This window comes from Salmo salar, chromosome 09 (genome assembly GCF_965601325.2).
Source record: "Salmo salar chromosome 09, fSalSal1, whole genome shotgun sequence".
Taxonomy (NCBI): Eukaryota; Metazoa; Chordata; class Actinopteri; order Salmoniformes; family Salmonidae; genus Salmo; species Salmo salar.
This window is the reverse complement of record NC_138299.1, coordinates 127,162,192-127,188,784: the sequence shown is the minus strand read 5'-3', so window position 1 is coordinate 127,188,784 and position 26,593 is coordinate 127,162,192. Positions and strand designations below refer to the sequence as shown.

General features: G+C 46.7%; 1 protein-coding gene across 6 annotated transcripts in view; it reads left to right on the top strand.

Moving 5' to 3' along the window:
* Positions 1-26,593, top strand: part of LOC106612603 (alpha-actinin-4) — a 43,720-nt gene that overhangs the window by 3,320 nt on the left and 13,807 nt on the right. For all 6 annotated transcript variants that reach the window (XM_014213916.3, XM_014213912.3, XM_014213915.3 and 3 more), the window contains exons 2-7: positions 22,272-22,386; positions 23,055-23,174; positions 23,921-24,007; positions 24,875-24,962; positions 26,101-26,179; positions 26,284-26,365. In XM_014213916.3, coding sequence (XP_014069391.1) covers positions 22,272-22,386; positions 23,055-23,174; positions 23,921-24,007; positions 24,875-24,962; positions 26,101-26,179; positions 26,284-26,365 — 571 coding nt within the window. The remainder of the gene's footprint in view (positions 1-22,271; positions 22,387-23,054; positions 23,175-23,920; positions 24,008-24,874; positions 24,963-26,100; positions 26,180-26,283; positions 26,366-26,593) is intronic.

The window sequence follows — 26,593 nt, the reverse complement described above, 5'->3', positions numbered from 1 at the left end:
AGCCAGGAGTCAGATATCTGCAATGTGCAGCTCTCCTACTTGAGTCTGTGGTTTCTGTCTGTACATGTGAGACAGTGTTTGTATACATCAACTTGAAGCACTGCTTGTTTGTGTGTAGGTATGTCTGTGCTTATTGGACCAGGCCCTGTGCTTTTTGGGGGCTTGTAGGCAATTGGGAGAAAGGAATGTGTGTTTGGGTGTGGTGGTGTGGTCTGTGAAGAAGGGGAGGGGCTGCATTATTATGGGGAGTGGGAGGGGGATTTAGGAGAGAAGTTATTTCTTCCACATAGCAGAGTAATGACTGTGGGGTTTCGCCATGGGTTGGTGGTAAACACTGTTCTGTTTAAATAAACAAAGTTCCCTCTCCTGTTGCATGTTCTGGCAATTTAGCCAGTCAACACTAGTAGATTGGTTTGTGCAAAGTAATTGCATGAGCATTTTTGTTTGTTTGTCCCTTCAGTCAGCAAAGGTGTGATGTGTGTCTGGCATATATCTATTCTGATAAAAGCCTCACCAAGGTGTCGGTGCAGGTAGTATTTTTGGCAGTGGTGGACCAGTCATTATTTAGTCTGTACCCGTGAGAAAGCCAAGCTTAGTGACGCAGGGGAGCCAGACCACAGTGCTGCTCAGCAGGGCTTTTAGCAGGCCTAGAGCACAAGACTATCTGCTGCTATTAAAAGCACCACTACTGCAATCCACTGTCTAATCATGGCCTTGTGTCTGAGACTCTAATTCAATTGTAATAGATACTGATCTAGGCATTTTATTTGTATGTATTCTAATGCAGAAGTGGGCTAAGTTATCTTGCAGGCTATATAACCCATACATACTATGACAGGGGCTGGCAACCCTGTTCCTGGAGTGCCACAGACACCACACCTGACCAACTGAGCTAATTGGTCAGTTCAGTGATTGCCTAAATTCATCACACCTGGTCTTCCTGGTCGGTTAAATCAAAACATGCCTGTGCCACTCCAGGACCTGGGTTGCCTACCCCTGTACTATGAGACGCTTTTAACCTGAACTACAGAAAACCATCTTGCTTTAGTGAGAAATGGCAGTTGCCAACAGTGGCTTTTAGTCACCAGTGCGTTTGTCTAGCTAACTCTACCACAACACCCATAGTCAAACACCAAAGTGAAGTACCTGAAATACCATCCTCTGGCACAGCCTGCCAGGTTTCACTAGATATCATGTGCATCTCTGTCAATTGACCCATGTTACTGGTCTTGCCAAGTGGCACCACCCCTGCAGCAGTAGATGTGCTGGAAGTTAACCCTGGCCTGAACCCTACACAACATCTGTCCCATAAATCCACTGAAAGCCCTTCAGGAAAGACTGGCTGGATAAAAGGCTGGTTCTGAGATTTCATATCCAGTCAGTGTCAGTCCACAGAGAGACTGTTGTTACTGGGAGCAGATGTGCAGAGAGACTACGTTGTACTTTACATTAAGATGTTGCTTCAGAGAAACATGCTGTCTATTTGTATGTGTCAACTGTTAGAGCAAGCTGAAGGCTTTCATCTCTCCTATTGGAAAGGCTCCTCCACAGTTTAACCTTGACATTTGGGCTGGTAGAATACCTACTACAGCTACGCAGTCCACCTGAATTCACAATGAACCAGAGACCAGTTACTTTTAAAGGTGATCTTTGACTGGGTCATCACTCCTGGGGCATGCTATCAATGGACAGCTCTATCCAAAGTACCACATCAGTGATATAGTTCAAGCAGTTACAGTCCACTGCTATACCATTTGGTAAAGATCTGCCTTGGGCCACGCCCTTTTAAAGTTGACTCGTAATTGAAAAGTTTCTACCACTGACTCCATCCTCCCACTGACTTGTCATTGAGTTTTAATGTATCTAGTGTTTGTTTAACCGCAGGACTTGGTGTCTGAGCTGCATCAAGCTCTGGTAGCAGGCTGGCCTCTGACATGATCCCACCCTGATCCCAGCTGGATCAGGGGGCTTAATAAGAACATGGCTCTGGTGGAAGGGCTAAGGAGGATCAGGAAGGCATGGCCAGGGTAACCTTGAGCTGAAGGACATAGTCCCAACGAACTACTTTTCAGATCCGTTTGGATAGAAGTCATGCGAGGGTTGGCTTATAAACTTCAGGTTTGATTGGTTTAACCGTCGCTCAGCAGGGTTTGTGTCGAGACCGGGTGGTCTGGATGGATGTGGTTTGATCTGATGAACCTGCTGGTGGCGCTCCTAGCAGGTGTGTGTCTATTAACAACCAAACAAAACAGCCTTGAGTGAACAGGCTTAGCTGCCAGTCAACGGTACACATAAACACATACTGTTATCTCTGTATGGTTAGTGGTAGGCTCCTCCTACCCTGTAGCCATAAGGGGAGGTCATAGAGAGAAGCAGCTCTTTGAAGTGTTTTCTCTGAGGCCCTCATTTCTATTGTGGCTTCTCGTTTTATTATTAAAGACTCTGGTAAGTGGGGCACAGTGTGAGAGAGGGTCTCGAAACTAAGCGTGTTGGGATTTGTTAATGGGATGTTGTTAATTGCCCCCAGCCCTTGGAAAAGTGCAGAAACCCACCAACACAGTGTTTGTCTGACTGTGAACCCCTGGTGGTTGCATGCAGGGCATGTGCAATTTTAAATATTACAGCGCGACCCAGCAGCTACTAGGCCAACCCAGAGTCATGTCGCTGTCCGTCAGTTCGAGGTTTCACCCTGCACCCAGTCAGAGAGGGCACAGAGAGAACCAGCCACAGCAACACTTTCTCTCTCCTTGGCCCATTGTTTGCATATAATGTCTGCAGCGCCACTGAAAGACTCTTAAGTGTACAGGGCCCAGACAAAAGACTGTTTGTAAGAGGATTAGAGCGCGGCCCACGGAAATACACAGGCTTATTTTTAGGATTTAGGCTATATATTTTTATTTTTTGGCCAGCAGCCGGTTGGATTTCGACTTCATCACCAAGCCAGTGCAGTTTAACATTTTGGCCATGTGGTCGGGTCCTCATGTGGGAGGTGCTCTTTCTAGTCAGGCATTTACAGAGGCGTACTGGCAGATCGTCAGGGAGGGAGAGAAATGCCTGGCTTTTTTTTTATGGGTGTGTTGCAACACAAAGGCAGCTCTTCAGAGACTGTTGCTAGCGCACAGACAACCGTATAAAGACCAGAAACACACAGATACACCAGACAGTTCATCTACTAGACTCATAAAGGTTGTCCTCTAAATTGAACGTTGAATCAAGGCAAAACAAAGGGTATTCATGCTACTTTGGGCACAGGCATCACCAACTCTCTAGTAGGAAGTGCCAAGACTACTGGCTCATCTCGTGCTGTAGATGCCCCCATTTAAACTCACCCAGTCCAATGTGCTTGTTTGTCATAGTTCAGCCCAGTTTGTGACTCCTACTAGAGTCCATCTCAAGGGAGTAGCAGGAAAGGGGAAGGAAGGCTGTGGCTTCTGTGGTTTTCTGTTGCTTCCTTATTCAACTCCAGTTGTAGAAGTAGCCCTGAGAATCAGATGTGTCTTTCAGTTCCACATGGTAGGAGAGATTTGGAGTCCTAAGCACAGCGTGAGGCAGAGCAGAGTGGGAGCTAATAGAGAGAGATGATTGTTGTTCACCAGAGGAGGAGAATTGCCCTTGAGGTGTCCCTGCTCCTGAACCAGGCCTCTTAGTGGCTAACCTGCAGGGTGAGAGAAGAGGAAAGAACTTTGGGTGTTTTTTTTCTATCTCTGTCTGTAGTGTGACCTGCCTTTCCCTGTGTGTCACCGGCCAGCTGACAGAGGGCCCTATCACAGCAGGCCCAGGGTGTGCATCATAAACAGCAAAAAAAGAAACGTCCTCTCACTGTCAACTGCGTTTATTTTCAGCAAACTTGAGTAAATATTTGTATGAACATAAGATTCAACAACTGAGACATACACGTCTGTGGAACTTGTTCAGTTTGACTAACAGAAATGGAATAATGTGTCCCTGAACAAAGGGGGGGGGGGGGGGGGGTCAAAATCAAAAGTAAGTCAGTATCTGGTGTGGCCACCAGCTGCATTAAGTACTGCGGTGCATCTCCTCCTCATGGACTGCACCAGATTTTCCAGTTCTTGCTGCGAGATGTTACCCCACTCTTCCACCAAGGCACCTGCGAGTTCCCGGACATTTCTGGGGGGGAATGGCCTTAGCCCTCACCCTCCGATCCAACAGGTCCCAGACGTGCTCAATGGGATTGAGATCCGGGCTCTTCGCTGGCCATTCGCAGAACACTGACATTCCTGTCTTGCAGGAAATCACGCACAGAATGAGCAGTATGGCTGGTGGCATTGTCATGTTGGAGGGTCATGTCAGGATGAGCCTGCAGGAAGGGTACCACATGAGGGAGGAGGATGTCTTCCCTGTAACGCACAGCGTTGAGATTGCCTGCAATGACAACAAGCTCAGTCCGATGATGCTATGACACACTGCCCCAGACCATGACGGACCCTCCACCTCCAAATCGATCCCACTCCAGAGTACAGACCTCGGTGTAACGCTCATTCCTTCGATGATAAACGCGAATCCGACCATCTCCCCTGGTGAGACAAAACTGCGACTCGTCAGTGAAGAGCACTTTTTGCCAGTCCTGTCTGGTCCAGAGACGGTGGGTTTGTGCCCATCGGTGACGTTGTTACCGGTGATGTCTGGTGAGGACCTGCCTTACAACAGGCCTACAAGCCCTCAGTTCAGCCTCTATCCGCAATAGGCTGAGAGTCTGAGCACTGATGGAGGGATTGTGCGTTCCTGGTTTAACTTGGGCAGTTGTTGCCATCCTGTACCTGTCCTGCAGGTGTGATGTTCAGATGTACCGATCCTGTGCAGGTGTTATTACACGTGGTCTGCCACTGCGAGGACGATCAGCTGTCTGTCCTGTCTCCCTGTAGCGCTGTCTTAGGCTTCTCACAGTACGGACATTGCAATTTATTGCCCTGGCCACATCTGCAGTCCTCATGCCTCCTTACAGCATGCCTAAGGCATGTTCACGCAGATGAGCAGGGACCCTGGGCATCTTTCTTTTGGTGTTTTTCACAGTCAGTAGAAAGGCCTCTTTAGTGTCCTCAGTTTTCATAACTGTGACCTTAATTGCCTACTGTCTGTAAGCTGTTAGTGTCTTAACGACCGTTCCACAGGTGCATGTTCATTAATAGTTTATGGTTCATTGAACAAGCATGGGAAACAGTGTTTTAAACCCTTTACGATGAAGATCTGTGAAGTTATTTGGATTTTTATGAATTATCTTTGAAAGACAGGGTCCTGGAAAAGGGACGTTTCTTTTTTTGCTGAGTTTAGATATGTTTCCCCCCAGTGAATCCTTCCTCTCCTATACTCACTGGGGAATCACCCAATGGCCTGCATCTGTTCTCCTTCCTCAGAGCCGTGCAGGCCAGGGAAGTGCACCAGACAATCTCTCGGACAAATCGAATCAAAGCCCCCAAAGGCATTCTTAAACGAGAGCGATTTTAACAAAGAGCGCTCTGTACAGGGGCCCTCCACTGCAGCAGTGTACTGGAAAGCCTAACGACCTGCAGCAGCGTAGCCCCAGACAGACAGATGTGTGAATGAAGGCCTCAGTATGCAAGCGTTGACACCACCGGTGAGAAGAACAGTGTGTTGTTCTGTGGTCGCAGTGTAATACGTTGGAAACTTGTCATAGATTTCATGCTGTGCTTGTGTGCCACGCAGTACCACTCTTCTTTTAATTGTTGTTGATCTTGTTCAGTCTTTCTCTGAGCTGTACACATCTAAGTCTTTGGCATTACTCTACTACCATGCTCTTTATGGACTAGGCCAGTGTAATTCATTTCCAGCATGTAAGAATGTGAACATATCAGTATCCGATGCTAACATAGGACTGGTCCACGCAGCAGCCCGGGGGGCTCCAGTGCATTACGAAAGTCATTAACAGGGGATTACACTCAACGGCCTTGTGATATCCCCCACCTGCATGTATGGTGGTACCCCCCGGCTTAGCACCCCAAGCCTACTGACTCTGTGGGGGTCAATCTGAGACAGGCTCATTGAATCAAATACTCTTAGACCGGGTGGAGGGGTGGGGGTTAAGTGTGTACTAGAGGTCGACCCATTTATGATTTTTCAACACCAATACCGATTTATTGGAGGACCAAAAAAAGCGATACCAATTAATCGTCTGATTTTAAATAAAAATATTTTATTTATAGATTTTTTTTAAATATTTGTAATAATGACAATTACAACAATAGTGAATGAACACTTTTATTTTAACTTAATGTAATACATAAATAAAAATAAATTTTGTCTCAAATAAATAATGAAACAACATGTTCAGTTTGGTTTAAATAATGCAAAAACAGTGTTGGCGAAGAAAGTAAAAGTGCAATATGTTCTTATAGGCATTATAGTATTGCCAGCCTAATCTCCGGAGTTGATAGGCTTGAAGTCATAAACAGCGCTGTGCTTCAAGCATTGCGAAGAGCTGCTGGCAAACGCAGGAAAGTGCTGTTTGAATGAATGCTTGCAAGCCTGCTGCTGCCTACCACTGCTCAGTCAGACTGCTCTATCAAATATGAAATCATAGACTTAATTATAATATAATAAACACACAGAAATACAGGCCTTAGGTCATTAATATGGTCAAATTCGGAAACAATCATTTAGAAAACAAAACGTTTATTTTAGTGAAATACGGAACAGTTCCGTATTTTATCGAACAGATGGCAACCCTAAGTCTAAATATTGCTGTTACATTGCACAACCGTCAATGTTGATACCTAGGTGTGTGGTTAGACTGTAAACTCTCCTTCCAGACTCGCATTAAGGATCTCCAATCCAAAATTAAATCTAGCCTCGGCTCCCTATTTCGCAACAAAGCATCCTTCACTCATGCTGCCAAACATGCCCTCGTAAAACTGACTATCCTACCGATCCTTGACTTCGGTGATGTCATTTGCAAAATAGCCTCCGACACGCTACTCAGCAAATTGGATATAGTCTATCACAGTGCCATCCGTTTTGTCACCAAAGCCCCATATACTACCCACCACTGCGTCCTGTATGCTCTCGTTGGCAGGCCCTCGCTTCATATTCGTTGCCAAACCCACTGGCTCCAGGTCATCTATAAGTCTTTGCTAGGTAAAGCCCCACCTTACCTCAGCACACTGGTCACCATAGCAACACCCACCCGCAGCACGCGCTCCAGCAGGTATATTTCACTGGTCATCCCCAAAGCCAACTCCTCCTTTGGTCGCCTTTCCTTCCAGTTCTCTGCTGCCAATGACTGGAACAAATTGCAAAAATCACTGAAGCTGGAGACCCATATTTCCCTCACTAACTTTAAGCACCAGCTGCCACTATGGCCTATTTATTGCCTTACCTCATTTGCACACACTGTACATAGACTTTTTTTTCTATTGTGTTATTGACTGTGTTTGTTTATTCCACGTGTAACTCTGTTTGTGTCGCACTGCTTTTGGCCAGGTCGCAGTTGTAAATGAGAACTTTTTCTTAACTAGCCTACCTGGTTAAATAAAGGTGAAATAAAAAAATGTATAATTGTTAAATTCTGGCTAATTAATTACGGTCTTTGTTAAGAAGAAATGGTCTTCACACAGTTCGCAACGAGCCAGGCGGCCCAAATTGTTGCATATACCCTGACTCTGCTTGCATTGAACGCAAGAGAAGTGACACAATTTCCCTAGTTAATATTGCCTGCTAATATGAATTTCTTAACTAAATATGCAGGTTTAAAAATATATACTTGTGTATTGATTTTAAGAAAGGCATTGATGTTTATGGTTAGGTACATTGGTGCAACGACAGTGCTTTTTTTGCGAATGCGCTTGTTAAATCATCACCCGTTTGGCGAAGTGGGCTGTGATTCGATGATAAATTAACAGGCACCTCATTGATTATTTGCAACGCAGGACAAGCTAGTTAACCTAGTAATATCATCAACCATGTGTAGTTAACTAGTGATTATGTTAACCTCTTACATCTACACCTGCTCCAATATCCAATGATAGGCGTGGCGCGAAATACAAACTCCTCGAAAATCCAAAAACGCCAATTTTTCAAACATATGACTATTTTGCACCATTTTAAAGACAAGACTCTCCTTTATCTAACCACACTGTCCGATTTCAAAAAGGCTTTACAGCGAAAGCAAAACATTAGATTATGTCAGCAGAGTACCCAGCCAGAAATAATCAGACACCCATTTTTCAAGCTAGCATATAATGTCACAAAAAACAAAACCACAGCTAAATGCAGCACTAACCTTTGATCTTCATCAGATGACACTCCTAGGACATTATGTTATACAATACATGCATGTTTTGTTCATATTTATATCAAAAACCAGCTTTTTACATTAGCATGTGACGTTCAGAACTAGCATTCCCACCGAACACTTCCGGTGAATTTACTAAATTACTCACGATAAACATTCACAAAAAACATAATTATTTTAAGTATTATAGATACAGAACTACTTTATGCAATCGCGGTGTCCGATTTTAAAATAGCTTTTCGGTGAAAGCACATTTTGCAATATTCTGAGTAGATGGCCCGGCCATCATGGCTAGCTATTTTGACACCCACCAAGTTTTGTACTCACAAAACTCAGATTTACTATAAGAAAAATTGGATTACCTTTGCTGTTCTTCGTCAGAATGCACTCCCAGGACTTCTACTTCAATAACAAATGTTGGTTTGGTTCCAAATAATCCATAGTTATATCCAAATAGCGACGTTTTGTTGTGCGTTCAAGACACTATCCGAAGGGTAAAGAAGGGTAACGCGCCCGGCGCGTTTCGTGACAAATTTCAAAATATTCCATTACCGTACTTCGAAGCATGTCAAACGCTGTTTAAAATCAATTTTTATGCGATTTTTCTCGTAAAAAAGTGATAATATTCCGACCGGGAAACCCTGTTTTCGTTCAAAGACTGAAAATAAAAACATGGAGTCGTCTCGTGCACGCGCGCGCCAGTCTCATTGTTCTCAGATCGACCACTTACCAAATGCGCTACTGTTTTTCAGCCATGGCCTGCAAAAAAGTCATCATTCAATGTTCTGGCGCCTTCTGAGAGACTATGGGAGCGTTAGAAAATGTCACGTTACAGCAGAGATCCCCTGTTTTGGATAGAGATGATCAAGAAGGCCATGAAATAGTCAGAGAGGGCGCTTCCTGTTTGGAATCTTCTCAGGTTTTGGCCTGCCAAATGAGTTCTGTTATACTCAGTTTTAGAAACTTTGGAGTATTTTCTATCCAAAGCTAATAATTATATGCATATTCTAGGTTCTGGGCAGGAGTAATAATCAGATTAAATCGGGTACGTTTTTTTATCCGGACGTGAAAATACTGCCCCCTATCCATAACAAGTTAAGATTTATTGTTTTTTATAAGAAGTTTAATGCTAGCTAGCAACTTACCTTGGCTCCTTGCTGCACTCACATAACAGGTGGTCAGCCTGCCACGCAGTCTCCTCGTGGAGTGCAATGTAATCGGCCATAATCAGCGTCCAAAAATGCTGATTACCGATTATAAAAACTTGAAATTGGTCTTGCTGATTTTTAATCGGTCGACCTCTAGTGTGTACATGTGTTTATGACATGATGCAGCAGTGACCCAGGGGGGGGGGGGGTAGATGGGGAGGCTGGAGAAGTGGGTCGCAGTCAGTCAGTCAGGGCTGTGGTCGAGCCAGAGATCCTGTGCCGGGTGGGTTCTGAAGGGGCTCGGTCTGCCCCCACCCCCTGCATGGCTCCAGAGGGGCTGAGCTCCAGGGCTCCCTCCCACTCTCACCACATCACCTGTCACACCCCCTGACTGCGGAGGGGTGTGCTGTTTGGTGAGGTGTTCTCCCCCTCCTAGTATTCATAATGTTTGGGATCAGTGTTTCTGTTTAGAAAAGGCTGCTTGGATGTTTACATGTTGGGTGAGAGTTATGTGATTGTGCTCTCAACTGTGTATAGGTCTGATTAGGCAATGGACATTTGGACAATAGTTAAGCAAGAATCTTGGCATTGTGTGTGTGTGTATGTGTGTGTGTGTGTGCCTGTGTTCTGGCATCCATTTTGAGTGTGTGAGTGAGCGCCTGCTGTGTGTGTCAGACACGTAGGGCTGTGAGTCATAAAGGGCCAGGTTGGTTGTGGAATGTCAGTCGGCGGTGGGGGCGGGTTATGAGGGGGGGGGGGGGTTCACATTCACACACATTAGATCAAACAAACATCAGGGACAGAAATGTTGTGAAAGGATGTGGGATTGTCACTTTAAGATGCTAGCCAATTTTGGAACAAATGTTTCTGTCTGAGAAATGTCCCCCCCAAGGTGTTTAAAAAAACCCACTGTGGTGTGTGTGTGTGTGTGCGTGTGTGTGCGCGCGCGGCGGGGGGTAGTGCACTTGGTGGTAAGCTGTTACATCATCGCCACAGTGACAGGCAGTTAAATGCGTTGCCTTATAAGGCAACGAGTGCGAGAGGCAGGCAACGACAGGAAGAGGCAGTTCATGTGACAATGCTGTCTACTGGGCCAGCCTGCCTTTCTCGTTTGGTCACATTTTCTCAGGCTCATGCTCCCTCTTTCCCTCTCTCTCCTCCACATTGGACTTTGTTCCTGCCTTTCAAAGGTTTTCTACAAATACCCCTCCCCTTCCCCTCTGTCACGTTCTGGTTTTCGTCCTTGATCTTTAAACCTTTGCCTGACTTAATGTTAATGAGAAAGGTATTTATGATTGATTATTCCACTGCCGGAAGGCTTTGGTCTTAACGTATTTCTGGTGATTTCAAACGTGCATTCACCAGATGAAACACTTTAGGTGAGTAGCGTCACGACTGTTTACTTTATAGGCCTCGGCTATGTGTTATAAAATGGGCTGTGGAATCCCATCGAGCATTCTTGGTTCCTAGATTCTGATCTTGCAGACCGGACTGACTATCACTATTAGAGATGATTCCAGGCTGTGCTATTGTAGAGGCTGTGTAAGACATCTCTGACTCTGAGAACCTCCGTGGAGAAGGAGGTGACAGATTTAGAGCAGATGAGGTGCAGGCTATTGAGGCCAGAGCTACACATCTGCCCCAGTGGGAATGTTTGGAATAAAGCAGAAACGTCACGCTCCCCTTCCTGTCTTCTTTCTCTCTTTTCTCCCACCAATGCTGTGAAACGAGTCCCAAGGATGATGACCTAAGCAGGTTCAGCTGGGCACAAATGCCAGCTTTCCCACCAAACATTTCTTCTTGTTCTTACATCGAAGTGGAGTTGGAGTCATGAAGTTAGGACTATTGCCTTTGTTTTAGGACAGCGCTTATTCCAGCTACACCCATTTGATTTGAGGAAATGACTATCCTCCCCCATAATCCTCTGTCTTTGACCAAATGACTCATTGGTACTCCAGTTCAATGTTGAGATGTCTGGGACAAGGGCAGCGTCAAGTTCACAGTAACCTGTTAAAAATGTGCTGTCGCCTGGCCACACACACTGAGAATAATTTCTGTGTTGGTGTCAAGCAGACAGCTCACCCCCACAATCTTGGCCAGCTTTACTGATGGTGTGGGCTGCTGGAGTGGTCATGTGGGCCAATGCAGAGGTGGTTTTACCAACCGAGCACCCTGTTTGGTTACAGTGAGTCTGCGGATTAAGTTTGAAATACCTCATGCCTGGCTGAGTAAAGTGAGAACTACAGGTTTGAGGAATGTCCTACTCATAGTTTGAGTAAGACGTCTACATGGGTTGATTCCCACTCATGTGGTTGCTACTCAGATGACCACAGTTGCCTTGTTTAGAGTGCTTGTGGTTGCTGTATTCGCCCCCTCGGCTATGCTTCACTGTCCTGCACTTCTTGTTTCTCTTTGTAATGGCTTCCCCTTTCAATGGCCAGGCGGAAAAGGTCAGCAGCCGCTCTGGTTGGACTGCTTCTCAGTCCGGTAAGCCACTACAGAGAAGGAGATGCTGTGGCTTAGTACAGAGGATATCAGAAAACAACATATTTCCACTGTCTCATTCATAAAGTTACTCAAATAGTGTTGTGTTTTCTGGTAATACAGAAAGAAAATGCCTTGAATAAACAACTCAATTGTCATAGATTCGATTAGCAAAAAATTCTCTAGTAGTTTGAGTGATGGATGGAACCACACCCTTAAGTTGTCACCCATCCAGCCCACAGTAGGGTAAACCGCAGGCTGTGTCATCATTATGGTGACCAGCCCCATTTGATGCTGTCCTCCATCACTGCTTACTCGGAGAGGCTGCAGGGAATTCAGACTGACCTAAGCAATATCAAAGCACCTGTTGGGTGACTCCTCACAGTACACATCCTCCCTGTTTGGCAGCTTTTCCTCCAACCCAGCACAGACATGCATATCCCTAAAATGATGCAATTACTTCACCAAGGCCAATACAAAGGGTTAATGATGATAACTGCCAATCCCTCTCTGGGGCTGCCAGATTGTGACTAACTCACAGAGCCATGTAATGACATCAGCTTATTTTGTTATTGGCTGATCTGCTGCTTTGTTATTAAAGGTCAAAACGTGGCGAAAGAGCTTCTGGAAAGCAAATAAACGTCTTTGGGGGTGGCCGAAGTCGGGCATATGTAACTCGCTCAAAGGTCTCGCAGTACAACCGCAAACTCACTGAAGGTCATTTCTCATTTCAAGCTGTTTCTTTCCATGCCTTAATGGTCAAGTTCCATTTTGATACTCATGCAGTTTTGACTACTAACTGATACGGAAGAGTATAAACGGGTGAAGAATACTTTCCATAAATCATGGTTTATCAGAATGTGTGGGCCACAGACTATGGTCTGTCTGCGCCCAATAGAGGTCTGTCTGCGCCCAATAGAGGTCTGTCTGCATACCTCCATTGTGTGGGAGTCAATGGTTGTGTTTCCAGGCGTTGGCCTCGAACTGGGAGGAGACTGAAAGGGATCCTTATCATGTTTGATGCCCCACAATGCCATTTTAAGAATCAGGATAAGGCACAATCCTTAAGAGCTCGCCTCCGCGTAGGGGAGGAGAATTTGGGACGGAAGGAAACCCTTTAATTGAATTTTCCATTTATTTCCGGACATGTCATGCCCCCTACGTTTAACATGTGAACCCTGCCACAGTATCTCTATCTGACCTGTGATTTATTTGGGCGTTGTACCCCATGTATTTATAGGTGTCCATGTCTTATTTGAGTCTGGAATGTGAGTTGGTAGCGTTAAGGTGGTTTGAATGGGAAAGGCCCAGTCTTCCCCGAAGCCAACTGCCAAAAGGATGCGCTCTGGAGCACTCTTTAGTCTGCACACTCTTATCTCCTTTCCTGACAGGCTGGGTGCGTTTACATTTGGCATTTTCTCTGAAAGTGATGGGGATCCATGAGCGACAGTGAGAGCATTTCCTTGGCAAACACGTCAGTAGTAGTGTAAAGGTTGCTATTCGTCATGAAACCATGAACAAACATGACAATCTCCATCTTATCTTGAAGTGAGCTCAGTTATTTATGGCACATTTTAGATGCACCAATGTGGAGTATCACGCTAAGATTGACTTTGAGTTTTCTGGTTTCTAAGTTTGTTAGCTGTGACGGTGTTACACTGATAAATTACTATCATTCCTAAGGATTAATATCAAGACAAACTCCATCCTGGATGTAGACTAAAGGATGGGCATCCCCCCCCATGATTTGCGGTCAGCTGATTAGCCAAGTCGAGGTGTTTGTGTACGGGTGGTGTGAGGCGGGTAGCAATGCAGTGTGGTGTTAAATACGGAGTTAGGAGGCCTAAGGTTGCTGACTAGTGGCTGCAAGAGCTGTGGAGCCCAGTTTTATTTGCCCACCGACTCGGTCTCTTAAAGAGCCAATGCTGCCATTTAAAAAAATTAATAAAAATAAAATGTATTTCTATTTAACAATTAAAGAAAGCTACAATATAACTTTTTGGGGCGACCTCACCAAATTCACATAGAAATGTGAGTAGTAGATCTTTCTTTTATTGAAAGCAAGTCTAAGAAGCGGTAGATCTTTTCTATGTGCGCTATTTCTATGCCTTCTGTTAATTTTTTTTTTTTTTTTTTTTTTTTGTGCGTCTTTTGGGTTTGTACACCAGCTTTAATTTGTGGTTATGGAAAATACACTACCGTTCAAAAGTTTGGGGTCACTTAGAAATGTCCTTATTTTCCATGAAAACATACATGAAATGAGACTAGTTAAAGAAAGGTTAAATAAAAAAATATATATATTTCACAGCTGTTTAGATGAACAATTACAATTTTTGCAACCAGGAAGAGTGGTTTCTGCATAGTGCATATTTTATGTACCTTACTGTGATTGTTTCCAATTTGAAAATGGGAAATAAGAGCAATTTCTCAAGCAAGAATTTTGATAGGAGTGGTCTGAGTGGGGAGGGGACAACTAGCTGGTATTGGCAGAGAGGTTTGGAACTGTCTTATTGGTCTATTAACTAATTTACAACCTGGTGGTGTCACTGGGCAGGCCAAAACTCCATCCCACCAAAACACAGAAATATGACTGTCTTTTCGAACAGCTCTTACACTAAAAGGGCATTATAATTTTTACAGGATTATTCTAAACTTATCGTGTGGAAATGTATATAAAACACAAGAAAATTATGTTTTTGACTGCACTGGGCCTTTAAAATTAGCTTGGCTCTTTTTTTGTAGGTAGCTTTCATCTATGGCATCACTTATAACAGTGGTTATCTATGGCATCACTTATAACAGTGGTTAAAGTGGACTCGTTTAGTGTTTTTCTTTTTTTTTCTCTAGTTTTGCCTCACCACAGTTCAGTCGTGAGATCCCTGTCTGTTCACGCCTCTGACGCCTTGGCCCTCTCTGGCCTCACTGCTCTCTTTCTGTATTCTTGCCCAAAACGCCATGACCCAAACCAGCTGGACCTAAGAAGTTTGCTCTCAATAGACATAGTTGTCATTCCTGACATCATGCTAATTGAGATGACGGCTCGCTGGTTTAACCCAGCCTCTCAGCTGAGCTAAACTGGAGCGCAGATCAAAGGAGCGGTGCACATCTGGAAGATTCCCTCGCAGGTCACTGCCACAGTCCCAGCCTCTCATTAAACACTCTCATCCTCTCACTGAGCAGGGAGGGAGTGGGGAGGCTAGAGTGGGCTGACATATTTCCTGTGTCAGCTGAGCTGCCTGTGGCCTACATACTTTACCCAGCCATGCCCCGGGCTGCTGCTGAATGGATGCTACTAGGCCTGTTCTCCTCACTGTGACCGCTGCCTGGAGTCTCTTTTACAGTCATCCTTTTAAGGTAGCTGAGAGATTCTCCTAGGACTGCCTTCTCGGCCCAACTAAATCCTAGACCACTAACTAGAATTACAGCATGTACGTCAAGTGTGTGTGTGTGTGTGTCCTGGTCAGATAAAGTTGTCTAATTTGGTCTGTGTATTGAACATGGGCGCTGCAGGTGTTTAAGACTTGACTATTGACACAACCTATAGGCTAATTGGCAGTTTGACATTAAGCAACAGACAGTGCTGAGAGCGCTACTATTGACACACAACAGTCCACATTTGCACAACGCTGTGTCCTTCCTGTCCTTAGTGTTGACATGCTGGTCTGTAGGCTGTGGCCCTATGGTGCTGGTCTGTAGGCTGTGGCCCTATGGTGCTGTACTGGTGTACCTCTCCTCCCAGCCTGGCTCATTCCCCAGGTCTTGGCTTGTAACAGGATCTGGCCATAGGCAGGTCACTGAAAGGGTTAACAGCTCGGTAGAGCCCCCTCAGTGAAACCCAACCCGGCCTCTCACAAAGACAGGAAGCTACATAAATAAATGAACAAATAAACAGCGCTTCCCTCTGCTGGAAGTTTCTACGGTGCGTGCAAAGTCCAAAATATGCCCGCGGTATTTACTCTCTCTGTTGTACCCCCCTGTGGCAAGAGACTTGAAAAGAAAGGCCAGTAACAACACAGCACTGCAACACTAATACTTCTAGGTCACTACTACTCTTTAGGCAGAGCTTCCTCTAGTTGAGTCAACCTGACCTGGGGACAACTCTCCTGCCCACCATTACTGCACAGAACAGATGGTGTCCCACTCCCAATTCTCTCCTTCCTCCCAAAGTGTGCACTTTTCACTTCCCTTCTCGGATTTTAAAGAAAAGGCCTGTTAATAAGAAATGACGGGAAACTCCCACCAATCCAACGCTTTTTTTGTTTTGTGGGGTGTAGTGAACTAGTGTGCACCTCAGGAGGAAGGAGAGATTTATTGGGACACAATCTGAGACTCTTCCCCACTACAGGTGTAGCCTACAGCCATTACATAACATGAGGTGGAGGTCATGTGTGGGTCACTCATGTTGGATGGCTTTGACACTCATGTCACATTGTACCATCATGCATCATATTCACACCTCAACCAAATCACATTTCCCCTTTTCCTCCTCTTCTCCTCCTCTCTGTTTTACTGGGCGACCATAAGAAAGCCCACTAGAGATGTCAGAATCAACTCATTTATCAGACCTTGTTTATCAGCTTCAGTTTACAGCAGTTTGCCCTAATGGTCACTACTACTGACAAACTGAAACACTTTCTCACTGGATAAGAATCTGTACTCGGACGAGTTCCTCTTTTAGTGATGGCTTGTCAGCACACGAAGAGTGTGTTTTTAATGATCACTTGTCCAGACCTGACGGGGTAATGAGAGCAGAGCGACATCGGTACCAGGGCATGCTCTTTAAAGGCTTCTGTAATAGATGGTCCGAGCCAGTTGCAGGGAACAGCCCAGGGCTTCTGTAATACAGGGGCCGGATCAGGGAGGGAGCCAGTCGCAGGGAACAGCGCAGGGCTTCTGTAATACAGGGGCCGGATCAGGGAGGGAGCCAGTCGCAGGGAACAGCGCAGGGCTTCTGTAATATAGGGGCCGGATCAGGGAGGGAGCCAGTCGCGGGGAACAGCCCAGGGCTTCTGTAATATAGGGGCCGGATCAGGGAGGGAGCCAGTCATAGGGAACAGCCCAGGGCTTCTGTAATACAGGGGCCGGATCAGGGAGGGAGCCAGTCATGGGGAACAGCCCAGGGCTTCTGTAATACAGGGGCCGGATCAGGGAGGGAGCCAGTCATAGGGAACAGCCCAGGGCTTCTGTAATATAGGGCCGGATCAGGGAGGGAGCCAGTCATAGGGAACAGCCCAGGGATGTACTACTCCACCATTTTAACTCATCTCTACCAGAAAGTCTGTGGGGGGAAATGGTTGTGGAAGAGTGCTCACTACTTATGGTAGCTAGCTAGACTATGGCCATGCATGAGTTTGGACTGGAGACCGGCTTTATGTAGGTAGAACCGTGGACGGTAAGGCCTACAGCAATAAAAACATGACGACCATCAAAGAATCCAATTCCCTCAAGGTTGCTTTTTGGCTGGCTGTATTACATTTTGGGAATTGAGCAGTGAGTCCGTGATAAAAGAATGGAAGACGGTGGTGGAGTGGTGCGTTCTGTGTATGGTAGACCTGACCTTGTTTCTGCATTCGGCTGGAGAGTGGTTCTGTCTGGGGAAACCGAACCTTGGCAGCGCTTTTGCATTTTAGTGCAACCACACCTCACCCCTCCGGATGTGCTGATGCTCTGCATGGTTCCCTCACTACACTACATGAGCAAAAGTATGTGGGCACCTGCTCTCATTTGAAAATCATGGGCGGGGCGGCAGGTTGCCTAGTGGTTAGAGCGTTGGACTAGTAACCGAAATGTTACAAGATCGAATCCCCGAGCTGACAAGGTAGAAATCCGTCATTCTGCCCCTGAACAAGGCAGTTAACCCACTGTTCCTAGGCCGTCATTGAAAATAAGAATTTGTTCTGACTTGCCTAGTTAAATAATAATATGGAGATGGTCCTCCCCTTCGCTGCTATAACAGCCTCCCCTCTTCTGGGAGGCTCGCAGTCGGTGTTTTCATTTAATTCCAAAGGTGTTCGATGGGGTTGAGGTCAGGGCTCTGTGCAGGTCAGTCAAATTCTTCCACACTGATCTCAACAAACCATTTCTGTATTGACCTCGTTTTGTGCACGGGGGCGTTGTCATGCTGAAACGGGTGCGAGCCTTCCCAAAACTGTTGCCGCAAATGTGGAAGCACAGAGTCATATACAATGTCATTGTATGCTGTAGTGTTAAGATTTCCCTTCACTGGAACTAAGGGGCCTAGACCGAACCATGAAAAACAGCCCCAGACCATTATTCCTCCTCCACAAAACTTTAGAGTTGGCACTATGTGTTGGAGCAGGTAGCGTTCTCCTGGCAAACCCAGATTCATCCGTCGGACAGCCAGATGGTGAAGCGTGATTCATCACTCCAGAGAACTCGTTTCCACTCCAGAGTCCAATGGCGGCTTTTCACCACGAGCTTTACACAGCCGACGCTTGGCATTGCACATGGGGATCTTAGGCTTATGTGCGGCTACTCTACTATGGAAACCCATTTCATGAAGCTCCCAACGAACAGTTATTGTGCTTAAATTGCTTCCAGAGGCAGTTTGGAACTCTGTAGTGAGTGTTGCAAACGAGGACAGATGATTTTTACGGGCTTCGCCACTCGACTGTTCTGGGGGGGGGGGGGGGTCCTAGATCGGCACTCCAACATTGCTTTATGCGTATGGGCCCTGGTCATTCTCCCATACATGTATGGCTCGGGAATGTCCGGGTAGTCAGTCGCCAAACTCCCTTGAACCTGATGGAAGTGGTGTCGGATAACCAAGCTTCCTCCTGCTCAAAGTGTGTTTTTGTGTGCTCTGGTCAGGAAAATACCATTTAAGTCCTAGCAGTCAACTAGTGAAATAGGCTGGCGTGTGGTGCTGGTGGACGGGCACAATGAGCTACCTGTTGATGTGTGTTTGAACAGTGTGGTTATTATGCGACTACTGCGTGAGACAATGGACATCTTACAGACCTCTAGTGCCTTGGCCACCAGGCAGACCTAGCTAATTGAGCTGTAGCCTAAGAATGGGTGGCTTTGTGTCGACCAGGGGTTGCTGACTGACTCCCAGACCTGCCTGCTACCTTCCACCCCCTTCCTGTACTCACTCAGAGGTGGAAGACCCACACCACTGCTGTCGCCTCTGACGAAATCCTCACAGGAGCTCCATGATGACACCCTTCCACACCTCATACAGCAGCAGTCATCATAATGAGGACGATAATAACTTCATAATCAGTAGCATGTGAGCTTCCTCTGTTCACTAGTTCCCTCACTTTTGTGACAGTTGAACACAGTGTCACCCTCTCCCTGGTCCATGTCCCTGACTGGGCCCGTCAGCCGTTGTCCCTTAGGCCATATTGATTTCTCCCACATAAACACACGTTCCACTGATTTACCAGCTACTCTTTCAGAGCTAAGCTGGCCCTGCTGCAGCATGTTGGTGTCTGCCTTGTTTTCTGACTGGGAGACGGAGTGTTACTGTGAGAGTGATGAGAGATGAGTGATGAGAGAGTGCGCTCATCATTGAGTGATTGGGTAGGCTGTCATTCATTACAGCAGTGGGGGGGGGGGGGGGAGGAGTCTTCACCATGGCATTGTAGTCATGGGGAAGGCACGGCGGTTGTGCAATAACATTGTGTGCCAGCCTACCTCATTCTTTCTAGGTGCAGCCAGCCAGCCGCACCTTTACCTGTTTAGTGTGTCACAAAAGCAGATGTTTGACTAGGGTGCTGCGTGCGTCGTCAGGGAAAGTGTCAGAAGGAAGAAATGGTTGCGTAGGCAGGCTATGTGGGTTGTCGGTTCTTGCGTCGACTTTGCATTCCTGCTCGGGGAGTGCTGCTGGTGGTGGGTCGGTCAGCTGGCAGGCAGAGACCTGAGTTATTTGTCTCCTTGTTGTCTAAAACCTGGGCTATCCATCTATCTACATGACCCTTAACTCCTGTGAGGCTCAGCCCTGACGTAAAGACCAAAGGTGACCTTTGCTGTGGTCAAACTGAGCAGAACACAGCAGAACTCTGAGTTATTTTGATCCTCGTTAGTCAAACATGGACATACCAGCTGGTGGGAATACCATACCACCCCTGAAAGTAGCTTTGGAGAGAAACACATGGCTTTTATCTCCAACAATATTCAGACAATGTTTTCTCCTGGCTGTTGCCCTGTGCCTCTGTCCAGGTCATTGTCTGTAGACTGAGAGAGCAGAGAATTCTGTAATCCACTTGACCTGTGTTTTACTGGGATCTGTCCTGAGTGGCAATGATCCTGCTCTGTTCTTCAACATCACAAGAATAATGTAATCTAGATGTTAGTACTGCACACTCTCAACCGACACATACCTGGCCATAGAAGGGCAAACTATTTGACTAGTTGAGTCAACGTTTTTTTATTTCACCTTTATTTAACCAGGTAGGCTAGTTGAGAACAAGTTCTTGACCGACGCTGAGTTGTAAAATCCCATTGTTAAAGCTGACAGGTCTGCCGTACCCAATCCCTTCCTGACTTAGAGATGCACACCTGTGTCCCTGTGTGACATCATGTTTGGGATATGGTGCCAGAGCCTTAGCGCCTCATAGGGCTAGTAGGAGTCTAGTGTTGTTGCTGAACTCTTATCACAAAGAAGTAGAATACAATAGATCTTTTTTTCAACTGGTGGTTTTGTATCATGTAGGCTATTGGTGTCTAGCTAGTGTAATTTGAATGCGACCTGGTTTACTCTGCTCAAGTTACTTTTTGTTGTTGGTAATTATCAACCGTGTTGATTTGAGCCATTTGTTGTATGTTAATGGTGCTGTGCTGTGCCACATCCCTGCTCAGTTGGAGGCCGATGGCTAGCTGCAACGTGGGGGAGCATTGTTGGCAGGGGATGTTTGTGTCAGCCCCTCCCTGTCCCTGTGGGTCTCGATCGGGCAGGGGAGTGAGGGGCTGGAAGGCAGGGAGCGGGCTGACGGGACTCATTATATACATGCTGCTCAATGGGCCCTTTGTGTGGCAGCCCTTCGGAATGGGGGGAGAGGCAGGGCCAGCACCCTGTCATAATGTTGTCATACCGCAACACACATCGTAACACCCTGCCGGGCCATGCCTATCCTGCTGGGAGGGAGGGTCGACTGATCCCGACTTTGAGTTGGGGAAACAAGGCTTTTGGGGAGAAGGTGATAGGTGGAGGTTGTGAACAGAAGTTAAAACGGGGGGGGGGGGGAGCTCAGAGAGGTTGAATGGCGCCATGTTGGGTCTCGTTGACTCTGGACAAGAAGAGCAAGGGTTATTGTCCCCCATCTCTACTGTTTGACCCACTCAGGAATCGGTGTGTTTTACTGGTGTTGGTGCGTATTACAGAAGCTATGTTCCAGTTTACTACACACACGGAGCCAAGAACCGCAAGTGGTCCTCTTATGATGCCATTTCTGACTGATAAAGAATAACCCAGTCTTAAAGGAACACCGTTTAGCTCACATTTCAGTTGCCTTCTCTGTGAGATTTTTTTTCTTCCTTTTAAAAAAAAGACAAGCAATTTGGGGAGAATATTTTTAACCCTCCACTAATGAATAGTGTGTGCCACAAGTTTTCAAAATAAGATTCAAAACACGTGTTTTCCAATGACTGTTTGTCACTAGAAAGTGCCTCGTGACTTAATGTAGGGGGGATAAAACATGAATCTTTTTTTAACGTGGGTACTGGTCTAGTTTTTAGAATGTGTACAGTTAGCCTGGTCCCAGATCTGTTTGTGCTATCAAGTCAACTCCTTGTCATGTGAGCCCTTTAAAGAATGTGTCTCTGAATGCAGAAACTTGTTTGGCATGACAATGAGTTAACATGATGGTACAAACAGATATGAGACCAGGATAGCGTACGCTGCAGTATATCAACCTTACAGCTCACTCACCTATCCCCTAAAGCACTCGGGTAAATACTTACTGTTAGTTGAAGAGATCAGGGCCTGTATTCACAGAGGTTCTGAGTAGGAGTGCTGAAATGGGATCAGTTTTGTCTTTTTTAAATCCTAATGAATATGATTATATGGACGGGAGGACCTGATCCTAAATCGGCACTTCTACTCAGAATTATGTCAACCAATCACGGTGCACTTCCTGCCACGTGTAGCCTACTGTCTGAGGAACTTCAGCCCCCCCCTCTTCCTGTTTTTTTTCCTGTGTTTGTTTTTAATTATATTACTAGGTAAGTTGACTGAGAATGCATTGACCTGGGTAATAGTTATAGGGGAGAGGAGCGTGGATGAATGAGCCAATTTTTGTTCGACCAGAAGAAAGAGTGCCTCCTCCTAGCCCTCCAACACCACTCTGTGAGGTCACACCACTCTGACCTCGCTTCCGCCCTCTCTGACCTCACTTCCTGTCTCTCTCCAGACGTTCACGGCCTGGTGCAACTCCCACCTGAGGAAAGCAGGCACACAGATCGAGAACATCGAGGAGGACTTCAGGGATGGCCTGAAACTCATGCTCCTGCTGGAGGTCATCTCAGGTCAGCCAGCCCATCATCTTGATCATCATGACACATACCAAGCTCTACTACCACAGCTAAGTGCTAATCTACTGCACTCAGCACCAATATACTGTTGCAGGGCTTTGGTCAAAAGTAGTGCACTATGTAGGGATTAGTGTACCATTTGGGTAGACCAAGTGCGGTGCCAGAAATGGACTCTAAATTTCTAGTGTCACCTGTTCTTTTGATACCTTTTCAACTAAGTAGTCTGGTCATAGGCCATGGCTTTGGCCCTGTAGATGTCTGTTTTGACTAGCAGCCCTGTGAAGGTTGGTACTGTGACTTTAAAAGGAGCTGTGCCTGTCTGTTTTGACTAGCAGCCCTGTGAAGGTTGGTACTGTGACTTTAAAAGGAGCTGTGCCTGTCTGTTTTGACTAGCAGCCCTGTGAAGGTTGGTACTGTGACTTTAAAAGGAGCCGTGCCTGTCTGTTTTGACTAGCAGCCCTGTGAAGGTTGGTACTGTGACTTTAAAAGGAGCTGTGCCTGTCTGTTTTGACTAGCAGCCCTGTGAAGGTTGGTACTGTGACTTTAAAAGGAGCTGTGCCTGTCTGTTTTGCTGAGCCAGTGGAAAGGGCTGTTTCTGTCATGGGACTCTGGGCTCACTGCATTTTGTTTGCCTGTTTGTGTCCGTGTGTGTTCATCCACAGGCGAACGGTTACCTAAGCCCGAGAGAGGCAAGATGAGGGTCCACAAGATCAACAACGTCAACAAAGCGCTGGACTACATCGCCAGCAAGGGAGTCAAGCTGGTGTCCATCGGCGCAGAGGGTCAGTTTACCTACCACACAAGCACTCAGTGTGCACACACACACACACACACACACACACACACACACACACACACACAGAGCACTGACAAACAACTCCAAAGCTCACTGCATCCTGCCAAATACATCTCCCACTTGGGAGCAAAGGCATTTGGCTGCAGGGGCAGGAGGCCCTTCACAAGGCCAGTAAATCAGGAGGAGAAACGGCTGTGACGGTGTGACAGTGACCTTTCTGCTCCAGCTATCATGACAAACGGCCCCGCCAGCCTCCACTCCTCATTCCTACTGCATGATACACACAGCCCAGTTGTCATCGCTCCAGCTTAGCCCTCTAGCCCCCACCACCCGGACCAGCAGCCTACCACCCTACACCACCAAAGGACAAATGGCGAGACCGAGGCAGGCAGAGAGGGGGACATAAACTAAGTGACTGACTCAATGTTGAAGCGTTGGGAGGGTCACGAGAGGACAGACAAAACCACTGTCTCTTATCTGATCAAAGCCACCGCAACAACTTGGGACATTGCTTGAATGCATTATGCATGCCGTACCCAGCCGTATTTGTATTTGCACTGTAAATGACATATTTGAAGTTCACAAACATATGCGGAACTAGTCCCAGATCTGTTTGTGCTATTATGACAAGTTGTTGACGTGACGGCACAAACAGATCTGGGACCAGGCTAATGCATAACTGAGTTGATAATTTATTGTATTTATGAGTGATATCCTCTTTTTCTCTCTTAGAAATTGTGGATGGCAACGCCAAGATGACCCTGGGCATGATCTGGACGATCATCCTCCGCTTCGCCATCCAGGACATCTCTGTGGAAGGTCAGTCTCTCCTTTCAAATCTTAGAAAACAAAACTTTGCTTTTATGTTCTTCCTCAATTTTTTTCCAGTAAGTCATCTGAAAACGGTAGTGGTTTTTAACCTGGGGGATGACACTGTCCTTATATCATATTCAGACCCATTGCTGCTCTGTGTTCTTATGCCACTAACTGAGCAGGTATCTTCCTCTTCTTTCTCACACACACTCTTACTCAAAACAGCTGTGCTGAGGGGATTCCACAGGTAAATGAAGTGGAAGCAACCGGGGCTCTCAGATACTATACACACTAAAAACAACTCCCCTGCTCTGTTCTGCTGAGACCACAGGAGGTTGAGTGAGCCTAGCCAAGTGAATACAAGTCTGGCCTACATGCCTGTTCTGCTCTCACTGGCACTTGACTAGGAGACAATGGCAGGAGAGCTCATTAACCCTAGCTTCCCCAGCTCCACTGCACTCATCTGTGACCGGGAGAGAAGTTAAACACGTTAGCTATCCATACTGCACACTCCAACACAGTAGAAACTAGGTCTAGGCTGCATCTGACTCTGAAATGGCACCCTATTACTATAGGGCTCCTGGTCAAAAGTAGTGCATTATATAAGGAATAGGGCTCCTGGTCAAAAGTAGTGCACTATATAGGGAATAGGGTGCTATTTGGATATACCATAGACCCCTCAAATTCACATTTGGACTTTGAAGCCAATTCCACTGCCTTTTTTCATTGTTCCCCTCTAATCAGGACCTGATTTAGACCTGGGACACCAGGTGGGTGCAATGAATTACCAGAGACAACAGAACCAGCAGTCCTCTGGACCTCCCGGTTAGGACTTGGATATCCCTGTTATCTAACTCCTTCTCCCCTTTCCAGAGACCTCTGCCAAGGAGGGCCTGCTCCTGTGGTGCCAGAGGAAGACCGCGCCCTACAAAAACGTCAACGTGCAGAACTTCCACATCAGGTAGCCTACATGTACACACACACACACACACACACACACACACACACACACACACACACACACAGCCTCGACAGCAGCTAGACGTTATGCCTGACAACAGAACCTGAGAACGGAACAGGCTATAGTATTTCTCCAGACATTGTTTGACCTCTGAAAAATTCCACAGTAGTGAAGCCTGTTCAAACATTGCATCACTCACACACTCCAGCAAATTCCACCAGCTCTTCTAGGAAGACTGCCCTCTGCTGGTGAAACGTAGGATAGATGTTAGAAGCATGTGCGTAACCTATGGCTGTGCAGCATAGAACTGTCCCTTTTTTTGTATTTTATTATTATAAAAAAAAATGTATTTTCTCCCCAATTTCGTTATATCCAATTACCATCTTGTCTCATCACTGCAACTCCCCACCGGGCTCGGGGGAGGCGACGGTTGAGTCATGCATCCTCCGAAACATGACCCGCCAAACCACGCTCCTTAACACCCACCGCTTAACCCGGAAGCCAGCCGCACCAATGTGTCGGAGGAAACACCGTTCAACTGTCTACCGAAGTCAGCCTGCAGGCGCCCGGCCCTCCACCAGGAGTCGCTAGAGCGCGATGAGCCAAGTAAAGCCCCACCTGGTCAAACCCCCCCTCCTAACCTGGACAACGCTGTGCGCCGCCCTATGAGACTCCTGGTCACAACACAGCCTGGGATCAAACCTGAGTCTGAAGTGATGCGATGCAGTGCCGTCGACTACTGTGCCACTCGGGAGGCCACAACTGTCCCTTTCTGACCCCGCTCTCTTTCTCTCTTCTCGCTCTCTTTCTCTCTTCTCGCTCTCTTTCTCTCTTCTCGCTCTCTTTCTCTCTTCTCGCTCTCTTTCTCTCTTCTCGCTCTCTTCCTCTCTTCTCGCTCTCTTTCTCTCTTCTCGCTCTCTTTCTCTTCTCGCTCTCTTTCTCTCTTCTCGCTCTCTTTCTCTCTTCTCGCTCTCTTTCTCCTCGCTCTCTTTCTCTCTTCTCGCTCTCTTTCTCTCTTCTCGCTCTCTTCCTCTCTTCTCGCTCTCTTCCTCTCTTCTCGCTCTCTTCCTCTCTTCTCGCTCTCTTCCTCCTCTCTGCTCTCTGCTCTCTGCCTCTCTCTCTGATCTCATATTGACAGCTGGAAGGACGGCCTTGCCTTCAACGCTCTGATCCACAGACACAGGCCAGAGCTCATTGACTACGACAAGCTAAGGAAGGTGAGTGGATCAGCACATGCTCCGTCAGCACACACTCACACACCTCGCTTTGATTGCACGACACGTCCGTGGCTTGTTTTCTCACCCTCTGATTGGTTGCTCAGGATGACCCCTTGACCAACCTGAACAATGCCTTTGAGGTGGCTGAGAAGTACCTGGACATTCCCAAGATGATGGACGCTGAAGGTATGCACGGGGCACGGTTACTCCTGCTGTGTTGTGATTGTAGAGTGTTTCTGCATATTCATATTGTATTCATTCATCTGACTACTCTTGCATCCCAAGACTCCATGACTCCAGTGTGCAGGTGGATGTGTTGTGACATCACGGCTGGTGTGGTCACCCTTACACACAGACCGTTAGCCTCAGCCCCCCCTCCTCCCTCTCCCTCCCTTCATCCTTCTCACCTTCTCA